The sequence below is a fragment of the Cibotium barometz genome, chromosome 13, assembly GCF_041138505.1.
Source record: "Cibotium barometz isolate CiBa-2024 chromosome 13, ASM4113850v1, whole genome shotgun sequence".
In the NCBI taxonomy this organism is placed as follows: domain Eukaryota; kingdom Viridiplantae; phylum Streptophyta; class Polypodiopsida; order Cyatheales; family Cibotiaceae; genus Cibotium; species Cibotium barometz.
The window spans coordinates 40,931,197-40,951,870 of record NC_141058.1 but is presented as its reverse complement, the minus strand read 5'-3'; the positions used below and the strand labels follow the sequence as shown (position 1 = coordinate 40,951,870).

General features: G+C 40.3%; 1 protein-coding gene across 1 annotated transcript; it reads left to right on the top strand.

Annotated features, from left to right (window-relative positions):
- The first annotated feature begins 3,279 nt into the window (after positions 1-3,279).
- Positions 3,280-10,981, top strand: LOC147632681 (uncharacterized). Its single transcript, XM_086807037.1, has 5 exons — positions 3,280-3,750; positions 3,835-4,170; positions 10,289-10,493; positions 10,580-10,688; positions 10,882-10,981. The coding sequence occupies exons 1-5, from the start codon at positions 3,280-3,282 to the stop codon at positions 10,979-10,981; spliced, it is 1,221 nt and encodes a 406-aa protein (XP_086663163.1).
- The last annotated feature ends 9,693 nt before the right edge of the window (positions 10,982-20,674 follow it).

Genomic DNA, 20,674 nt, shown 5'->3' with positions numbered 1-20,674 from the left:
CCAAACATTAGGAACTCAATGGAGTCTTTTTGGGCCCTTTAATTTGCCATTGCCTAATGGAGGTGATTAAGAAATAGACAAATAGGGAGATTACATGTGGACTGAAACCAATGGTTTGTAAGAGCCTAGAAGGTAGTGGTCAAACTTAGAATAATAGGCTAAATAGGCTCTTTTTAAATTTTCAAAATCAACTAAAACTCAAAAATTCAAAACGTATTTGCATTTTTCCCCTATTTTATATAGAAAAGGATAGCTGCAGCCTGCCACCAGCCTGCAGCCATCATTAACTAAGGCCTCCAAAGTGATAGAGGCCCAAAAACGAGTTCCCATGCATTCAATGCACATTCCCCTTCACTTTCCACTATCCCTCTCTCCCACGTTCCCTCCAAAACGCTCTCTCTTTCCCCTTTCTCATAGCAAGGCGTTTTTCACTCTCCAGACTACTTCTTTTAGCTATCTACCTCTTGATCTACCTCTCTCTTCACTCAGAAACCTAGATCTATAGCTATGGAAGCTTGATCTGCAACCTGTTCTTAGAAGCTATGGAAGTTTGATCCTCACTTACATTTCCTTCCTTCATCCTTCTTCCTTGTCCAACCTCCTTTTACAGAGTGTAACAGCAGAGCTTAGCTATGGAAGCTTGATCTGCAACCTCCTCTGAGAGGCTATAGAAGTTTGATCCTCACTTACCTTTCCTTACTTCATCCATCTTCCTTGTCCAACCTCCTTTTACAGAGTGTAACAGCAGAGCTTAGCTATGGAAGCTTGATCTGCAACCTCCTCTCAGAAGCCAGGGAAGTTTGATCCTCACTTACATCCTTCTACCTTGTCCAACCTCCTTTTACAGAGTGTGACAGTGGAGCCAAGCTATGGAAGCTTGAGTTGCAAATGCTTTGGCTCTCATAATCTTACTCATTGTCTCCTCTCATCCCCTCCAATATCCTCTTTCAAAGTGCAGTAATAGCACAGCCAAGCCCTTGGAACTTGCTCTACAACTCCTTCTCTTTTTTACATCTCCCTAGTCTAAGTTTTTTTCTCACCATTCTATTTTTCTTTGCCATCAAGGTTTATAATCTCTCTAATATATACATCTGATGTCTTCTTCTAGAGCTCGAAGGCCTCCGATCAGTATTCAATCTCTCTCTTGTAGCAGTGGTCAAGATGAGGATGGGCACTGGAACATCAAACAGTACGAGAAGTGGAATTGGATTACGATGCAGCCTAGTACAAGAGGAAGCCACAAGGTGTCAAAGCGATACGTTGATATACAAAGTCACCATTGGAAAGGGCGGATATTGGAGCTCAAACAAGATCGTGATGGAAAAAAGCTAGCCAAGGTCCAACATGTTTACAAGGCAACAGAGCTGAAACTAGCAGACCATGACCAACGTCAACAATTTCCTGCAAATTGTAAGTTATTTCACCACTTTATATTCTTGTTTTTAAATCAATTGTGTGCTAATAATGGTATACTGAGCACTGCTTCGATTGTTCTTGGGTTCCTGTGCGTAGATATTTTTCCCTCAAACTATAGTGAATGGGAGCCTATGGAGGCAATTTCAGGAACCTTTGAAGCATACCATGTGGAGCTTGGTAGTTTAATCTTTGGAGGGTGTCCAGCTGCACAACTTCTAGCACGAAACATCTTCTTCTATGAGGATACATATGTGGTTCCCACGACAGCAAATGGTACTGGAAAATTAGTTCCAAAACCTACGCCAACTCTCACATCTATTGAATGGCCAATTCCAGACAATGCTTCAGTGGCCATGGCTTGTTTGCAGATCGAAAGTAAGGTGCAAAATGCTATGAAGTGCACATATGGATCTCACAAAGCAACCATAACCTGCTTCATACCTCTACACCTCTTTGTGTACCTGTTCCGTACAAGTGACACACATCGTACCCCAACTTTATGGATTGCAAAGGGGGAGAGAGCTCTGACTTGTTTCTTATCACCTGCATGGGATAAAAAAGTTGTTCAACACAATGGAGACACCATCAGATGCGGAGTAATTGTTGAGAAGGTTGTGACGCGCTATCATATTGCCAAGCAACAGTTGTCCATTGTGTTTCCTTACAGGCGATGGAAGCTTACAAATGGAGAATGGGAGGCGTTAGACTCCGACACAACCTCTACAGAACAGGGTGTGCTACATATATCCATGCAAGGTGGGGATGTAGAAGATGTTACTGTGAACGATGACTGGTCCCTTGCCAACTTACGTGACTACTTAGTTCTTCGATTCTCACTCAGTGGTGATTTTGCTTTGATAATAAATGGTAGAGTAGTGCGCAAAAGGCAGGAACGATCTTTTCTTTGTAGAGAAATTACTTTCCCTGGCTGTGTAGCTATCAGATAACCACTGGATATGTAATCTTGAATTGAAGTAAATACAATTTCAATTTTTTTGCCTCACTGTCTTATTAAGAATTTTCAATTATCTTGTGCAGTTTTATTTTTTTGTGATAGTGTAAGGTTGGTCACAGAAGCATCAGTGGCGTGAGCCACTAATAAATTGGAAATGACCTTGCGATGGAAGGATACGTTCTTGCTTTTGCATACCATTTCTTAAAAAATTTTTGGTACTTACAAATTTTAAAAGTTTTTAAAAATTTTATAACAAGGTCGCCCATTTATAAACGATACTTTACTCATTTACATCAATTGACAATTATCGTTCTCTCCTAACACTTGCTCTCAATTTCGCACACCTTTCTGTATCACACACTCTCTATTTCCTCCAATCACTCATAGACATGGCACCTCTACTTGACGCACTTATTGCACAGCTAGGAAAGCTTGAGTTACTTCATAGGGTTGATGAGATCGTCCCTATGTTTGAGGGAGCAATTGATGTACGTGCAACAATGCATCTACACGCGGATGCTTTTACAGATGTCATTCAGTATATGGATGAACACATCAGCACGTACTCCATCATGTTTGAGGGTGATGAGGGCTTATGGGTTCCAGTTGACCTCATCAAGTACATATTCAGGGAAGAGAAGAATTTTAGATTTCGCCTATCCAGGTTTTTAAAATCCCTCACAGAAAAGGACTACAGAAATGAGGAGGAAGACTTACTCCTGGATCTACAAATGGGCAACATCGGCACTTCTTTCCTAAGCTGGGACATGGTTTTGGTCCTTCTGTTACAAGAGGGTGTGGCGAAAGAAAGTGGCAAGGAAAAAGAAAAGGGCAAAGTAAAGCTAATGGAGCAGGTCCAAGAGGCCCATGCTGAGGAAGAGAATGTTACAGAACAATGGGAGGCCTCAATGGCATTGGTGGCTCTACAAGATAATGTCCCCGAGGAGGTTCCGAACCTAGTTCTAGAGGGTGATGAAGTACTCGAGGAGGTCCCAGACCTTGTTATCAAGTCTTTGCATCCAATCATTATTGATGGGAAAGAGTTTTTGTTTTTGGATGACATTGCCAAGACACTCGGGTTTCGTGAGGATGAGGCACTTTCTATTATTGCCGTGAATGCTGGGGGTCAAGACAAAGGAAAAGTGAAAATCTCTTTTGAAGATGACAACCTCACAAAAGCGCTTGCATATGATATTGGTAGCAGTACCTTGGAAGTTGTAGTGGCCAAAGCGCTCGTTGAAATAAAGCAAGAAGTGCAATTCTATGAGAGCGTAGATGCCTTTGAACCACACATGCCCTTGGTTGCTGGCGATGCTCAAGACCAAGGAAGCATAAACTTGACAAATGAGCAACTAGTTGCAAGTGACGATGCAACTGAGGTATGTCCTTACTTCTTAGTTGTAAAGCAAATTATTTTTTGTATCATTTCACGCTTCCTAACTTCTATATTGACATGTTGACAGACTGCTTTTGAAGTGGACAAGTTTGCTATGCGCGTAGGAGGAACGCGGCCAAAGTCAGAGGGTCGAGATGCATCCCTTTGGCACTACATACCTGCCCTCAGAGCCGACATAGTGCGGGTTTTTCATTTAGAATATGCAGAGATCGCCTATGCCGAGCTCCTAAAATGTAAAGCACTTAGTGCAGTCTTGTCGGAGAACCCCTTAGCCTCGAACATAAATAAATGTATTTTGGTAGCTAGGGAAGCTGCCTTGTATTGCTTCACGGGCAACCATCCCGGCTCAGTTTTAGGCCATTGTGCCCTTTCTCAGGCTCAAGGAATCAATGAGCCGAGTGATGTATTCCAAAGCTTAGGCCAGAAACCAGCCTCTAGAACTCTCTCTCCTGAGCTCTTCCAAGAGCTTATTAAAAAGATGTAATGCAAACTTCTCTTCCAAGTTTAATAAAAAAATTTTGTTGTGCATTGTAAGTTGTGATTTTTCCTGGCGTACTTGTGACATACCATTTCAAGCATCGCAATTTTAAGATTTTGTTCATGTGTTCATAGAAAAAATTGTTTAGGATTTGTTTTAATTGAGATCGTGATTAAAAAAAGTAATCGAGATTGGGTTAGAGCGGTATGAAAAAATATTGTATTTATAGATGTAAACACACTCACATATATGTAAGATTTGGGGCTGTTAGGGCACCTAAATGGTCTTATGTGCCTCAAGGTAAAAAAAATAAAAAAAAAATGCCATGTGCGCTACGGCGCGTAAATCTCCATTTTGACCTGGTCAAACTGGAGATTAACGCGCCGTAGCGCACATGGCATTTTTTTTATTTATTTTTTATTTTTTTTGCCTTGAGGCACATAAGACACTGTATAAGTTTCTCTAGTTGACTTTATAGGATCTACATTTTTTGTATATATAAATATTCATATATATATGTGTGTGTGTGTACATATATATATATATATGTGCATATGTATATATATTTGTATATGTATATATATGTGTGTGTATATATGTTTGTGTGTGTATATATATATGTGTGTGTGTGTGTGTGTGTGTGTGTTTCTTCCTGTGTGTATAGTGCTTTTATATTTTTTAAATGAAATGTTCATTGGCACTGAGTATACAAAAAAAATGGACTCAACAAAGAATGTAACACAACTCAAAGTTTTCATTAATGTGTGAAAAAGCTACAAAGGAATCTGGGAACATTACAAAATTTTGTAGGGAGTATTACAAAATGGGTTAGCCTATTGAGGTAGAAGGCTACGCTCTAAACGTAGACGTAGGGCTAGGGACATATCTACAGGCTTCAAAGTAACTCTCTTGGCATGTACCATAGCCAGCACTGAGTCTTCAAAAACAGAAACTACAATATCTTCAGCAGCTTCTTGAAGAGCTTCAAGAGCTGTGCTCTGTATGCGGTCAACCCTGTCAGAATATTTTTCCATTGTTTCTCTCACCAGTCGAGAGAATGGTGCCTTGGGGATGAGAAGATCTGTGCTTTTCTGATATTTCCTAATCTCTCGTAGCGCGACTGTCCCTGGCCTCCATTTTCTCTTCTTCTTTGTAACTGGTGGAGGCGGTGGTGGTCTTTGATTCTCCCACGGTGGTCGTTCAGACCTGAACTTCTTTTTCTTTTGTGCACGCTCTTCCTCTTCTTGTTGGTCCCGAAACTTGCCCTCCATTCTTTTACCACACTTCTTGACTGGCCGTCTGGATGTTGTGGCTGCCTGTGGCTGTGCTTGGCTTGCCCTCCTTGCGTCCTCTTTGGGCTGCTGTCTCTTTTGCATTTCTGTCTCCCAAGCTGCCCTCACAATAGCAAACTCTTTGTCAATGGTATCTTTCGTGATGCCGTAGGACAAGAGCTCGACCTCCCTGTTCTTCAAGATAACCTCTAGCTGTTCTAGGGTGTCGGCCTCAATAACAATCTCTGGTGGCTGCCCTTGACCTTCCTCGGCTTCTTTTCGACGCCGCTCTTCTTCTGCTTCTCTACTAGACCCTGCTTCTTCAGCTTCCTTCCTGCGTTGCGCTTCTTCGGCCTCCTTCCTGCGCTCTTCTTCTCTCATCTCCTTTGCCTCTTGCTCTGTTACGATAGGTAGACTTGTCCTTTTTGCTGTAGCAGGTAGTGGGCCGAGTTGATCGAAAAACCGCAAGTCTTGCTCCTGTTCTTCTGGCATGGCCTAGGTATGTACGAGTGCAAGAGATAGTGGGAGGGCAAGAGAGAGTAGAGCACAAAGAAGAAATTGAAATGCGGTGGCTATAAATGAAAAATGACTTAAATATGTCTATAAATATAATTTTTTAAAACTTTTAAAAATTTAAAAACACAAAAGGATTATAATCAGAGAGTTTAAGCCCATGAGGAACCACACCGACGCTTGCTTGCTACCCACTGCCGTAGTCTCTCCCTAGCATTTGATCTGTTGTATCCTTCAGTTCTTCTTGCATTAACAGTTTTCATTATTTGACGCCTAAGAGACAAATTACCGCGACTTTTCTGCCTTTTTTTGCCAACCAGAACGCGATAGAACCAGTTGAACATTTCATGGAGTGCATTACTCTTGACTTTGCCACCACCATGGCGAGTGCCCTTAAAATACACGGCCTTTGCTTGGTAATGTGATTTCTCCATGCCTTGATTGCTCCAAAGTGCTAAAGAGCCATATCTATCGAGAAAGTATGGCCCATGTGCATACAATATATGCTGCATAGAAAATTACAAAAAGTCAACAAATAGTATGAAGAACATACTACAAGGACACAATAAATACAACATTACCATGTAGTGAGTAATGTGTGTTTCTCCCCATGCCTCGACCATTTCTTCTGTGAATCTACAAGTGGCTTCTTTAAGTGCCTCAATACCATGGTCATCCAGGTGAGGTCGCTCTAGAAGATCGACCATTTTATTACACACCTCCCATACATGTGCACGTTTTAGGCCAAGCCTGGCATCATTTCCTCGATATGTTGTGACATCACATATCTTCTTCCAAATTTCAAAGTCAGTGTGGCTATGAGAACCCAAGTGGTTTGATAGCAAGTGTCTTGCCTTTGATCCACCCATGCAAATTTTATTAGGGTTGTCTTGTGTAGGGTTTGATTTTCTGTCCTTTGTCAAGACCACTGCTCCAGCATGTAATCCCATAGAGGAAAGTACACCCTCTAGTGCACGTATTGACTCTTCTTGTCGATCTTCGGGCTCCATGTTCCAGACATAGTTTATATGGAGCATCAATAGCTTATCCAAAATCCTGAGTCTTGCATGTAATGTGCACACATGCACTTGACATAGTGGAATTTCCAAGATTGGGTTCCAAGCATTGTCCCCCTGGTCACGACTAGGTGGCTTGCTCTGGTCACAACTTAATATGCCATTATGCCATACCTTTGATCCTTTCCTCTGTTCAGCATCAAAAACGATTGCTTTTTTTGCACCCACCTGTTTTTGACTTTTGCCTTTGCTAGGTTGTTTCCCTTTTACTCTTGAGTCTAGTGCTGTCTTGGAATGACAACAGTAAACACATGAGAATATAGTATTCGCACCTGTTTTACAACCCAACATACACTTTAAGGTTTTTAGATCGCCACCCAAGTGCCATTCAACATTAAAGCAGCCTATTCCGGGAACATCAAGCTTCTGACCATTGACCTGACAAGAGACGACATGTTGAATGCCAGACCGTTCAAAATACCACCTCAAGGTATCATGGTTCTCTTTTGGGAGGACCCATGCTGCTTGCCACCAGATGTTCTTCTCTGATTGAATGCCGTAGTAGTCCTGCTTATGCCCTTGACCCCTACTGTTGCTGTCTTCAGTTGCATCCAACTCTTGGGTCTCTAAAGGCCTTCCTCTAAGTGCTCGGCTCATCAAGGTTAAACTAACACGCTCCAGTCTTTGACCTTTAACCACTTGACATTCATCCAGCTTCAAGACAAACACGGCATTTCCACCTGTCTCTTCAAGTGTGACGCCATAGTACTGAATCATTGCTTTTTGTAGCACTTCCATGTCAATGTAGACATTGTTATATGCATTGTATTCAAAGGGTTTGATTGTTGGCATTGGCATAATATCCTCCACCCACTTGTACCCACCCTCGAACATGGATGCAATATCACCATTAGCACACTTCTTTGCCATCTGTAAGCTATAAAGTGTTGGAAGCAAGGATTGCATAACTCCCTTTGCTCGCAACCCTAAAGTGATTGACCTGTATATTGCTCTGTAACCTTTCTGGCTAATACCTGCTGAGTCACATATATCAAGCATCTCTTTGGGGGTGACAATTTCTTTGATTTCCTTCAAGAAATGTTGACGAAGGGTCTCCCGCAGCTTATCATTACCAGAACCTGTTATCATTTCCATAATATCCTTCTCCTGAAGGACATGCTGAAGAAGGGAGGCATTAACATTGTCCTCAGCGTTGTTACATCCTAGTATAGCTGTTGCACAAGCCCTACAATCACAATGGTCAACCATGAGAGATGCTTTATTCATTAATTGCTTCTCAAAGCTGCTATAATTCCTACAAAAATTTTTACCTGGTTGTTTGTTTACGCCTCTTGCATGCGCCTGCTGTCTTTGAAAGCAACCCAACAGCTTTACGTTTTCTTTGCCTTGCGTGATATCCCATGGGAAGGTGAGTGAAATGGTGAACACGACGTCGAAGATTACGAGTGGAGTGTTGAAGACGAACATAATTATCGGTAAATTGATTTATTGTGCGCACACGATCCGCTAGATTATTCTTCTGCACCTCAAGCTCCTCTGAGAGCTCTTTAATCCTCTGCATCAAACCATTGATCTGCTTAGTCGATGCCGCTTGAAGCTGGTCGAAGACAAATTGTGTTTGTCTCTTTTCAGCTACTTCATCTAGCCACAACATGTGTAATCTCCTACAATAGCCAAGAAGCCCATTGAAACCATCACCAACAAACATAAGAAAACTTGTAATGCTTTTGAATGGTGGAGGGGCACCAGATATTGGATCTGGTGGATAAAGATTTCCATCAATCCAAAGATCAATGGCCTTTGCTCCTTGCATTCGAAGCTGATCGTATGAAATATTGGGTGCAACATGCCTACTGCGTAGGGTTGCGTATTCTGTCTCCACATCAACCTGAAGGCGGATCTTAGAAGGCTTATTGGTGATGTCTTGTAGTGCCATCTACAAGAAAGTAGGCTTGTAAGCTTGGGTTGAATAGGAGTGGAAGGAGCAGGATATGGTATCAAAAAATAATGGAAAGAATGGAGATGAGGGTTGCTTCTCTAGAGCTGCATTGTAGATAGAGAAAGAAGCCAGAAAGGGAGCCAAAGAAACATAGAGAGGGTTGGCAATGGTGAGACGAAAATGCAAAGGAGACAATGCATCATGGGAAGCTTCTTTAGTGCAAGCTATGGCTGCTAAGCAATATAGAGAGAGAGAATACTTCATGAAAAGGTTCTTCTGTGCTACTACTGTGGGTTTGGAGAGAGAAGCAAGTATTGTAGAAAGAATGCTCCTGGTAAGCTTCTTCCTTGCAAGCCATGGCTACTACTGTGGGTTTGGCGAGAGAAGGCTCATTTAGGAGTACAGACCTACTAGCTATGGAGAGAGGACCAAGTACTGTAGAGAGAATGCTCATGGTAAGCTTCTTCCCTGCAAGCCATGGCTACTATTGTGGGTTTGGAGAGAGAAGGCTCATTTAGGAGTACAGATCTGTCAGCTATGGCTTTTGGAGTAGAGAAAGATGCTTTTTTCCATGGAGAAGGAGTGCAGGGCGTTTTAGAGAGAAGATTTAGAGAGAGAAAGAGATCTGGTGTACACACAAAAAAGGGGGGAAGAAAGTGACAAATTTTTGGAATGTTTGGAGTTCGAAAAGGTTGCTGCAGGCTATGATTACTGACTGACAGCCCATTACAAAGCTTTAAAGTCACCTAGGTGGCCAGATCTAGGAATATCTCCTTTTTTTTATTTTTTTTATTTTTGTGAAAAATCAAATATATGCTTTTAGGACTAGGCCTCTAGGCTTGGTCAAAGATGGATTAGCATTTTAAGCATTTCACTAAACGTCCAAATTAAAGGGCCCAAGAAGACTCCATTGAGTTCCTAATGGGTCCTCTGTTTTTGAGCCGATGTCTTGTGCATGTGTTCCCCTTCAACCCCCTTTTTGATGTTAACAAGAGTATCCAGAATGCATGTCCTGTTTGGGTTGAAGTGGTTGGCCTCCCCCCTGGCTGAGACCGGCTTTACGGGATATTACTTACTCTCTTGGTCCTATGCTGTATATTCCAAATGATGCTAACAGCAGTGTCTGCATTTCTTGGAATACCTCCAAAGAAACGCCGAAATCCTTAGATGTGGACTTGGGCCACTGGGGTATTATGGAGTTATGCTTGAAATTTGGAGCCTTTCTTGGAGTGTGTTTCAAATGCAGTGGCTTTGACCACATTGCCAAAAATTGTCATGAACAGCCAATAGCAAAAGAGGAGGGGGAAAAGGACGGTGAAAAAAATGGAGTGGGAAAAGCTACTCCTTTAGTTGGGAGCCAGAAGAAGGAGGAGAAGGGAAAGAAAATGATGAAGGAGACTACTGAGGGTTGCCAGAAGGGAGAGTGGGTTAGGGTAAAAGGGAAATCTAGTGTTAGGCAAGCTAAGATAGAAACCAAGAAGAATCAGGGTAATTAGGGTAATCAAGGGGTTGAAGGTAATTAGGGGTTGAAGGTATTAATTAGGGGGTTAAAGGTATTAAACCTATTTCTCAAGGAAGCCAGGAAGCCAAGAAGAATCAGGGTAATCAGGGGGTTGAAGGTATTAAACCTATTTCTAGGGTAATCATGGTAATTACAGGGTTGAAGGTTATCAGGGTAATGAGGTAATCGAGGTAATCAAGGGGTTGAAGGTATTAAACCTATTTCTCAAGGAAGCCAAGAAGCCAAGAAGAATCAGGGTAATCAGGGTGTTGAAGGTATTAAACCTATTTCTCAAGGAAGTGTAAGCCTTGTTCTATACTCAAACCCTTTCAGCCCACTTAAAGAATGTGATAGTTTCCCTTCTTTTGAACAAAGGTTTGATGCTAGAGTTGTGGAGGCATGGAAGGAAATTCAGAAAGAGCTGACTGTGGAGGAGGAAGAAGTTGAAATGATCCTGGAAACTGTTCCTTTATGAAGAAAGATTATGTGTTTTTCGGTTGTACGTGGAACGTAAAAGGGTTAAAGGGCAAAAAAAAAAGAATTCTTCTTTTTTGGGGGCTAGAGACACTTTGGGGCTATTCGGTGTTTGCCATACAAGAACATAATCTTTTTGGTAAAATCTCTAGAAAGGATAGATTCAAAGATTGGATGATTATGTATGGAGGTGTAAATTCAGGCTATAGTGGAGTGATGACCCTAGTTAAGAGTGAATTGTCCCTTAGTATTATTGCCAACCATCCTAATGGTAGGATTTTGGTAGTAGAAATCTTAGTGAGAGGGGAAATAATTTGGATCATTAATATCTATGGGGCCCACAACCACAAAATCAGGAGTGATATTATGTGGAATTGGATTGCCAGTCTGGATATTCAAGTCTGAATATGTGGAATTGGATTGCCAGTGTGAATATTCAAGCCCCATGTATTATCTTGGGGGATTTTAACATGGTAGAGAAAGTTGTGGATAGATGTGGTGGAAGCATTATTTTAATAGGTAAGGAAAAAGGAAAATGGGATAAGTTAAGAAGAGATCTGGGGATCATTGATAGTTGGTAGCTAGGGGACTGGAGGGACAAATTGGGACACCCTTATTTTAGTTTAAAATATATATCCTCTTCTTCCGAAATTGATAGGATTTTCTTTACTTAGCAAGCTACTTGGGTTCCACACACTTAGAGTCTCTATTAACTGCAGCTCTACTCTTTCTGACCATATGCCTTTGAATTGGTGTTGGATGTAAGAGATGGGGATGAGCTTGACTTCTCTCACTACCCCACAAGGAAACTAAGAGTCAATAATCTACTTCTTAAGGATGATCTTTTTGTGGAGTACACTGAAGAAGCAATTAGTAAGTTGAGAAGGAGAGGGTGTGAAGATGGTGCATGGAGGCAATTTTCCAATGAGATGATGCAAGGAATTATTAGGGCTGTGGGTAAATTGAGGGCAGAGGAAAAGAGATGCGAAGGAATTGGGCTCTACAGTTAGAGAAAATTCAGATTAAAAGACAAACAAGTGGGTTGAATGAGAGGATACTAACTTGTACTTTAAATGCCAAGCTGGCATTAAGGATGAAGATGAAAAATGCACTAGAGAGGAGAAAAAAATGGTATAAATAGAAAATTTTCAACACAACAAAAGGAAACCTGAGAGTAGTCTGTTCAAACTTTCCAAAGGGAGGGACAATAAAGAGGTGATGGGAAATTTCATAGATGAAGATGGACTTCCTCTGAGGGATATGAACATTTTGGCCGAGAAAAGGGTAAAGTTCTTTGGATCTACCCTTAGCTTGAAGGAGGATTATTCTTTGAGGAGGTTTCAAACTGAAAATAGATTGTTGGCACTAATCAATCAGAAGGTGGACCCTAACAAACCCAAAGGAATGTGGATGTTGAGGAGTGTTGGGTTGCCTTGCTGAAGCTGGGGAGAGACAAAGTTTCAAGATGGGATACATAATAATAGAGTTTTGTTGCAAAACACACATATAGGAGCAACATCATTATATATTCAGTTAGCCTCTAATTCATTATACATGTTAACCATCCATTTAGTTGGATATCTAGTCTACTAACCATTCCTAATCTCTAGCATAATGTGACGCCTTTATAACTGAATCTTAAGGTGGCAAGTGGTACTCTAATGGCCAATTCCAACATGCCATGTCATAACTGCTTATGTTGTGTTATTTCCCATAATGAGTATGAACACCTAGGTTCTTGAATAAGTATCTCTTAGTTTGCTCCTAGGTTTGTGTAGCCGTGTTTTTGGGTGCTTTCTTATGCTAGCACCTAAAGCCTTAAACATAGAAACAAAATCATTAAACCATTAAAAAAAACATTGAGTTTAGGATTGGATCTTACCTAAAGATTCTTCATGTTAACACAAAACTAAACACACAAAAAAAGACTATTAAAATCAATAGAGAGAGAGGGATTGGAGAGGAGGAATAGAGGGGAACATAGAAAATACAAACATTTTGATTGAAAAACATAGAAGAGAGGAGACACATACCTTGTGATTGAGAGCAATATGCTTGTGGAAGAGAGCAATATGCTTATGGAAGAGAGTAATATGCTTATGGAAGAGAGAAATATGCTTGTGGAAGAGCAAGTAAAGGAAAGAGATGAAGGCGATAAAGGAAGAGAAAGTTAGTTGGGTCTTGTTGGAAAAGGATTTACTTAATGATTGACCCTTATTGCGGGTGAAAATATGCTCTATTTTGTAATTCCCCCTATATGAGAAGGCCGCCTATATGAGGAGTATCCATTGTGGTAATCAGCACTTAGGCACACCCTATAGTTCCTAGTTTAGACATTTGGCCAAATGTGGCCAGATGATTAGGAGACAACTATGTAGACTTCTCACTCTGTGAAGTAGGATGCATGCTTGTGCAGGCTATATGACCACATTAGTGAGTGCCAATGTGGATAGCAAACCTAAGACACATGTTTTGCAGGGCTCGTTGAGGGTCCAAGCGGTCTCAGACATGGTGGGAGTTGCTCAAAGTCCATGTGAGACTTTGTTGTAGTCTAATATGATTCTAGTCCATTGATATTGTCAGTTGGTCATTTTGGACCAAGACGTGGGTTGGCCGCCGATGTGGCCGACCTTCGTCCATGCCGACTCTAGGTTGGCTCTACTGACGTGGCTAACGTGGTTGACTTTCATCCATGAAAACCCTAGGTACTATATGTAGACTAGTTTGGCAGCCTTAGTTCGTCATCCCCAGTTCATTGTGTTCAAGCACTCTTGTAAGCAAAACATCCTCCATCTAGAGTCTGTCTAGATTGCCATCAAAGCTCCTTACCTAGAGCACATAGGTCAATGGATAACCATCCCTTTAATCAAAGTATGTTTTCTTTTAGCATCATGCAATGAGAGGTACTGCAATGCGTTTGCGGTTGCGTCTTGAGTGGGAGAATCCAAATTATTTTTTACAATCACAATGTGGCTATCTATGTGGTTGTACATGTGTCACAACAATGTTGATAGCCATGAGTATAGCCACGTGTATAACGACAAAATGGTTGTGCCTCACTATTGATGCCATAGCTATCACTTGCTTGCACCACTATGTCACTACTTTCTCTCACTATTTCATAGCTACCTTTCGTAGCTACCTTGTGTTCATTATCTTGAAGTGTAAACCCAAAGGATTAGGAGAGGATGATAGTCACTTTTTTGATATTATGCAAGTGGATTCCAATGCATACTTTTTTGACATGATAGTCACTTTTGGGATGTATACTTTTTTGAGATGATATTTTTTGTTGTCTAGATGTGAACCGTGAAACAAAAGCCTTTGATATTTGGTGGTCCCCATAAAGTAGGTACTTTTTGAAGGCCTTATCGAAGAACTTTTTGGGGGAGGAATTTCCTAATACATAACATCAACGTAAAAGCAATTCTTAATACATAATAACTTCCATTTTTTGGTAGTTTAATTGGTCTCTTTTCTAATGCATATTAGATCTATGTGATAATAAGCTTGCCATGTTTACGATGAAATTATCACCATGTCGTATAATAACGGATGGGAGTATGTTATGTGAAGAACGATGGTGTGTTTTAGGGTTAACTGGTTGACTAAGAATGTATAATTACGAATGGGAGTGTGTTATATGAAGAACTCTGGACATGGAGTGTGCTTTAGGGTTAGCTGGTTTTGACTAAGATGTACTATTGGGTTACCTTGTCAAATTATGTTTCTTTAGGCTTATGTAATTTCATGCAAAGAATCTAGAAAATAGAATAGCATGCTTTCATTTGAGTTAGTTTATATTCAATGCTTCTATGAATAATAAGAAAATATATTTATGTGCTTGGAATGAAAGCGTCTAAATGTGCTACACCTATACATTTGGTAATCCTAATTACTACAATGTAAGGAAAATATCATTAAATTGGTACACAAAGCTTCTAAAATCGTTTGTCTGAGGATAGTTATCATGATTGCCAATAGTGATGCTAATGTAAAGTATTTACTAGGACCAAAGCAAAGCATTTATTATCTAAGAAAGCAGTTTTCTAATTGATGGGGAATAAAAAGGTAACACATATATAAAGCTTCTTATATGTAGTAGTGTGAAAGAGATTTTTGGAAACCGATACATGGTGCTAGCAAGCTTCTAGAACTTAGAAGCGCAATAGAATGACAATCACCTACATTATCCAAGGATAAATGCCTCTACATATCTACGAATTAGCTTTTATTCATGACAATTACCTACATAATCCAAAGCCGAAGGCCTCTACATATCTAAGAATTAGCTTTTTTTTTTGAACAATAATAATTATTTATATATATAAGTAGAAAAGGCCCAAATACACTACATGACAAAAGATTATTCAGTGATGCTCCTATAGTCCCCTACACTTCACAGTTTACTTCATTTAAAAGTTTACACAAACAAATTCCATCTCTCCTCCTCCAACAAGAAACTGGAGTGCTCCCAAGAGACCTGATAACCAAGAATAATGCAAGATTCCATCATAGCTTCTGTAGTGCACCCTCTAGGGGACTGTTTTTCCAGCTTTCCCCCTTTCTTTGACCATATCTTCACTGTGGGTCTGGTGCCCACAGGATTCTCTATAAAAGCAACAAAAGTATGGTCCACCTATTTCTCCTTAAGGTACCACCTTTTAGTTCTAGGTCCAAACCTCGACAGTCTTCTTTTCAAATCTTCATACCTTCTAACCTGCAACCGTAAACCAGAGGTTAGGAACCTTCTCCGAGTATGTCTGAAGCCACAACCAGAGCACAGCATAAGTTAGGTGATGTTCCTCTGCAACTTTAGTAACAGACACTCTAGCTCAGCACATCTCATCTTGTTCATATATTACATATAGACCAGCACAGATACATTCATGCATTACATCTAAAGCTTCAATACCAATGAATGAGACCTACTGGAAAACAATGGCATTCCTAGTACACTAGATTTCCCACAAAACACAAGCTCTGATAATGTTAAATAATGTCCCTACATGTTCATCATTGATAGACCATTTACCCAAAATCCATTCACCCCAGTAAACTTGAATGCCCAGCCCCTTCTCCACCCATTTGGTAATCCTAGTCTAGGTCCCCCTGATGGCTAGGCATTCCTAGAAAGCATGTTTTCCATCCTCTAAACAGGATCTGCATCTGGGGAAAACTCCACTGGAGGTCTTTTTACTTTGCAGTGTAGAGCCAATGGGGAGGGCCAACATACCAACCTTCCACATAAAAACTTGAAACCTCTTAGGAACCTGACTTTCCCAAAGCTGTTTCCATCTTTTTTTCCATGAGGCAAAGCTCGAGCTCACTCTCCAAATATTGTTGCAATAATTCACATTGGCATCCCCACATCTTATCATAGAGTAGAGTTCTTTGGTTTTGCCATTGACTATCTTAACACTATTATTCCAAGTCCAATCTTTAATCAAAGTGGATTCATCAATTGCAGTGGAACACCACCCCTTTTGGATCAAAGCAAAGGCCTGAATCAACATCTCTCTCTCTCTCTCTCTCTCTCTCTCTCTGTCTCTCTCTACATGATGAATGAAATTCCCAAGTTATATGCTTCAAGTCTTTCCACCCAACATCCACAATATCCACCCAGTCTCTGAACAATCATTCAGATGCCTTAGGACTTTATTATTTAACTTTTTAGCTCAAGAAGTGTCAAGGAGGGCCAAAGGGGAGTTGAATTTATGTGTCCACCATATCCCCAGGTTGAGCATAGAGTTCCCAGTAGCTCTGCACCCCCCATCCCAAGACGAAGCCCAGGCACTCTTTCCATATTTTGCAAAGCAACTTGGAAAATGCTAAGATGGTGACTTTGATAGGAGCAAAAGAGAATAGTTTATCTTTCCATCCCAAATCCAACCATTTGCCTTTTGCATGCACCTCAGAAGCATCAACAATTTCCCCTACCATAAGGGCCCAAGAATCATTCTGAAACAGGCATTTAGGTAACATCAAGGCAATCCTTGCAATATAATGAGTAGGCATATGAAGAATACCAATACCCCCCTCCTCCTTTGGGATAGTCACCTTGTCCCATGCCAACCAGGCTGGGACTTTACTAGTTACTCTACCATTCTTCCATAAGAAATCTCTGACAGGCCCAATCATCAATCTCCAACACTTTTGGCATGCACGGCGACAAGACCCCTAGGCCACACATAGTACTGATTAGGGAGCTTCATGATCGTAATGGAGCATCTAAGGCATTGATGGTAGCACATCTATGCCTCAACAATGGTGTCAAACCATGGAAACAAAACACACAAATTTAACCTCCGATCTCTACTACTACAACACTATAGTAATGTTGACTAAACTTTAGCTGCATAATGTCGTCACCTTGCTTCATAATAAAACAATGAAACGATGCAATGAGATTAACCCAAGGGAGCACAATGGCTTGCTTTGATACACCAGAATGTTCCACCATCTTCGCGGTTTGAGTAGCTAGCAAAAGTTTAACAAGATGGGAATGAGGGAGGTAAAAACCTAACAACCTAACAACCTAACACTAGCACACCTACGGATGCAGAGCTTGTAAGGATACACAATAGAAAAAGCTAGATTAACACAATACAAAGCACTAAATTACAGAAACAAGTGGAGAATAAGAAATATTACTACTTACAAAAACTTGATTACAAACTGATAGCATTCTCCCCAGTCATGTGCTTTCAGTAGGGAGCTTTGATGGCAATCTAGACATCTAGATAGACTCTGGATGGAGAATGTCTTGCTTATAAGAGTGCTTAAACACAATGAACTCAATGATGAACTAAGGCTGCCAAACTAGTCTATATATAGTACCCAAGGTCGGCATGGACATAGGTCGGCCACATCAGCCAACCCATGACTTCACCAACCGACACATCATTCGACATGACCATATTAAACTACATGTTATGTAAAGACTTTGTGTAGCTAAAATAGCCATCTGAGACCATTTGGACTCTCAAACGGACCTCGTAACCCAAGAACAGTGTGTCTTGGTGCGTTGTCCTAGCATTCACTAATGTGTGCATAAGCATGCATCCTACTTGGCAGAGTGCCAAGTCTACACAATGAAAAGATGCAGGGGAGAAGAGAGCTTGAGCTCTTGCAAGCACACACACACTCACATAAACCCTAGAAGAGAACGCACAAGGTAAGAGGCTGAAAATTCTTCTTCTTCTTCACATAACAAAAGAGGTCTACAAAGAAGATAAAACACACATAATAGAGTATATACAAGAGGTCCATAATGTGAACACGCTAAGTGGAGTGGGTAGGTGTGGACTAGTCGGCCCAATGAAAACATAAATCATTAGGGAAATTTTGGACTCAACATTGGGCCTTTTTCCTCTAGAGAGAGAAAGGCTTTCGACCACTAGGAAGAGAGCCACCGTAACGGAACTTTTGATAATTAGACATTTTTCATATATTCTTTATATGAATATATTGTTATTAAAGAAATACGAAATGCATTTGACCACACTTTGTAATGTCATTTCTTTAATATATATGAAAATTAGGGTGTTGTCAGCTCATTTAATGAACGGTTTTCAATCTAAAAATTTCCCTCGTCATCTCATTTGATAAAAGTGTTTTTTTCCTCTAAAATTTTGAAATGTTCTCTTCGAAGTTCCTAGCTCATTTAATGAATGGATTTCCTTCTAAAAATTTCGCACGTTTTGGAGGTTATCTCTTCTTCCATCTCATCTTCTTACATCTTCTTACATCTGCTTTTATTTTCTATTTTCTTCCATGGAAACCACACATCCTAGGCATCCCTGCTCCTCTACTAGAGCTGTTATAGTATACAACAGTTTTGATATGGATAATCAAAGGTGGATTCCTACCACAATCTCTATTGGTAGTTGGATTATGTTGCAGACGAGGAAGCAAAAAAATAAATAAAGAATGAGTTCATCGACACTAAGGCAGATTCCTGCAACGTTTGCCTAATGGAATCCCATTCCATAGACCAAACTGTAAGTAAATATTTTTACATTATGTTTATGTAATGTGTTTCATTTCTATACTTATGCTTCTCTTGTATTCATATGTATAGATATATATATCCTTCAAACTTGGCTGATTGGCAGCCTATAGATAGTATTGTGGGAATCTTCGATGTTTTTCATGCATCTATTGGTGAGCAGCTATACAAAGAAACATCAAGTAGGTCTTTGGCATAGAGAGGAGTTTTCTTTTATAATGAATTTTACATGGCACCTCATAGTGTTACAGGTTATGGATCTTTGAAAGCATTACCACTGCCTTCATTCGGTAGTCAAGAATGGCCAATACCAACAGCAGAAACAAGTAAGTTCTTTAGATTAAAAATATACCAAGACGTGCAGAGGTGTATAAGACCAAATGTAGCAAGTCGTCAGGTGAAAATCGTTGTCTTTATGCCATTGCATGTTTTTGTCGACTTCTTTTATGAGGAGGTAAAAAAAAACATCGTCAATGTTTATTTGTAAATCAAAGAAATGTTTGGATTTCTTGGGTCAAAATTGGGATGTGAAAGAATTAAATGGGGTTACCTGCAAAATCCATAGGAAATCTATTGTCTGTAAATATCTGATTGGCTCCCATAATTTTATTTTGGCCTTTCATTATATGAGATGGCATTATGTCAATGGAAAACTTGTAGCAACAATTGATCAGGACTTGGAGGATGACATTGAAAATCCATTGATGTTATTAGAGGTATGGTTTGAACATAAGCTCTTGACAGTACGCAATATAAGGTCAAACATCTCACTGCATCAAGTGAGAATAGACTTGGCAAATGAGGATGACCTACAAGTGCCTGATGATTATGTGTTCAAGTGCAACGATCATAAGGTATGTTATTCAATCTAACCTCGAAAAAGTATTCATTTCAAAACTATGCCATAATCATTATTACTTATATACATTACTTTGATTTTTGGAAATAGGTACCAAGGAGAAAAGAAAGGACCATTCAATGTAAAGACATTACAAGGAAGCAAGTTTTCATGGTGTAAACGACCATCACATAGAGATAAATGGAGATAAATGTATTTTTGACAACATATAGTTACATCAATCATGACAACATTTTGTATTCCTCAAAGCAATAGAAACTAAGACAAATATTCTACATTTTCTTATTGGATGTTTAAAACATTGATAGCATGTTCTTATTCTTTCCTACGAAGCGTGCTATTGGGTGTGGGAAAATTCTTGTTGTTGGGGTGGTGAAGCTTATCGTGAGGGGGTGCTTGCTCTTCGGGATGCTGTTGGGGTGGTTGCTCTTCCGGACACTCTTGGGGTGGTTGCTCTTGGGGATGGGAAGCTTGCTCTTTTGGAATAGAAGCTTGTTGTCATTGTGGGATTAAAGCTTGACTTTGTGCAGTTTACTGTCGTTGGGAACTCGAAGCTTCCAAATTGACGTCTTCAGATCCATTAATATCTGGAAGCTTGACAACCAACCTATCGACTTCTTATGTTCGGGGGTACTGATGTGGGCAGTGGTCCTGGTTGCGGCCGTGGTGGAGGGGAAACAAACGCAACAGGGATATTAGGCGGCATGCTATGAATGTTGATAATAATATGCTCAATGGTCTCTTCCCTGAACAGCCCTAAATCCATATGGATCAGAGTATTCTGATCCATATCAGAATACTCTGATATGGATCAGAGTATTCTG

Excerpts from the sequence above, each read along its gene's own strand:
- LOC147632681 (XM_086807037.1), top strand. The coding sequence starts at position 3,280 with ATGGCATTGGTGGCTCTACAAGATAATGTCCCCGAGGAGGTTCCGAAC. Across the intron at positions 3,751-3,834 it reads CAAGTGACGATGCAACTGAG|ACTGCTTTTGAAGTGGACAA; the intron begins GTATGTCCTTAC and ends ACATGTTGACAG. Across the intron at positions 10,494-10,579 it reads AGAAACCAAGAAGAATCAGG|GAAGCCAGGAAGCCAAGAAG; the intron begins GTAATTAGGGTA and ends CTATTTCTCAAG.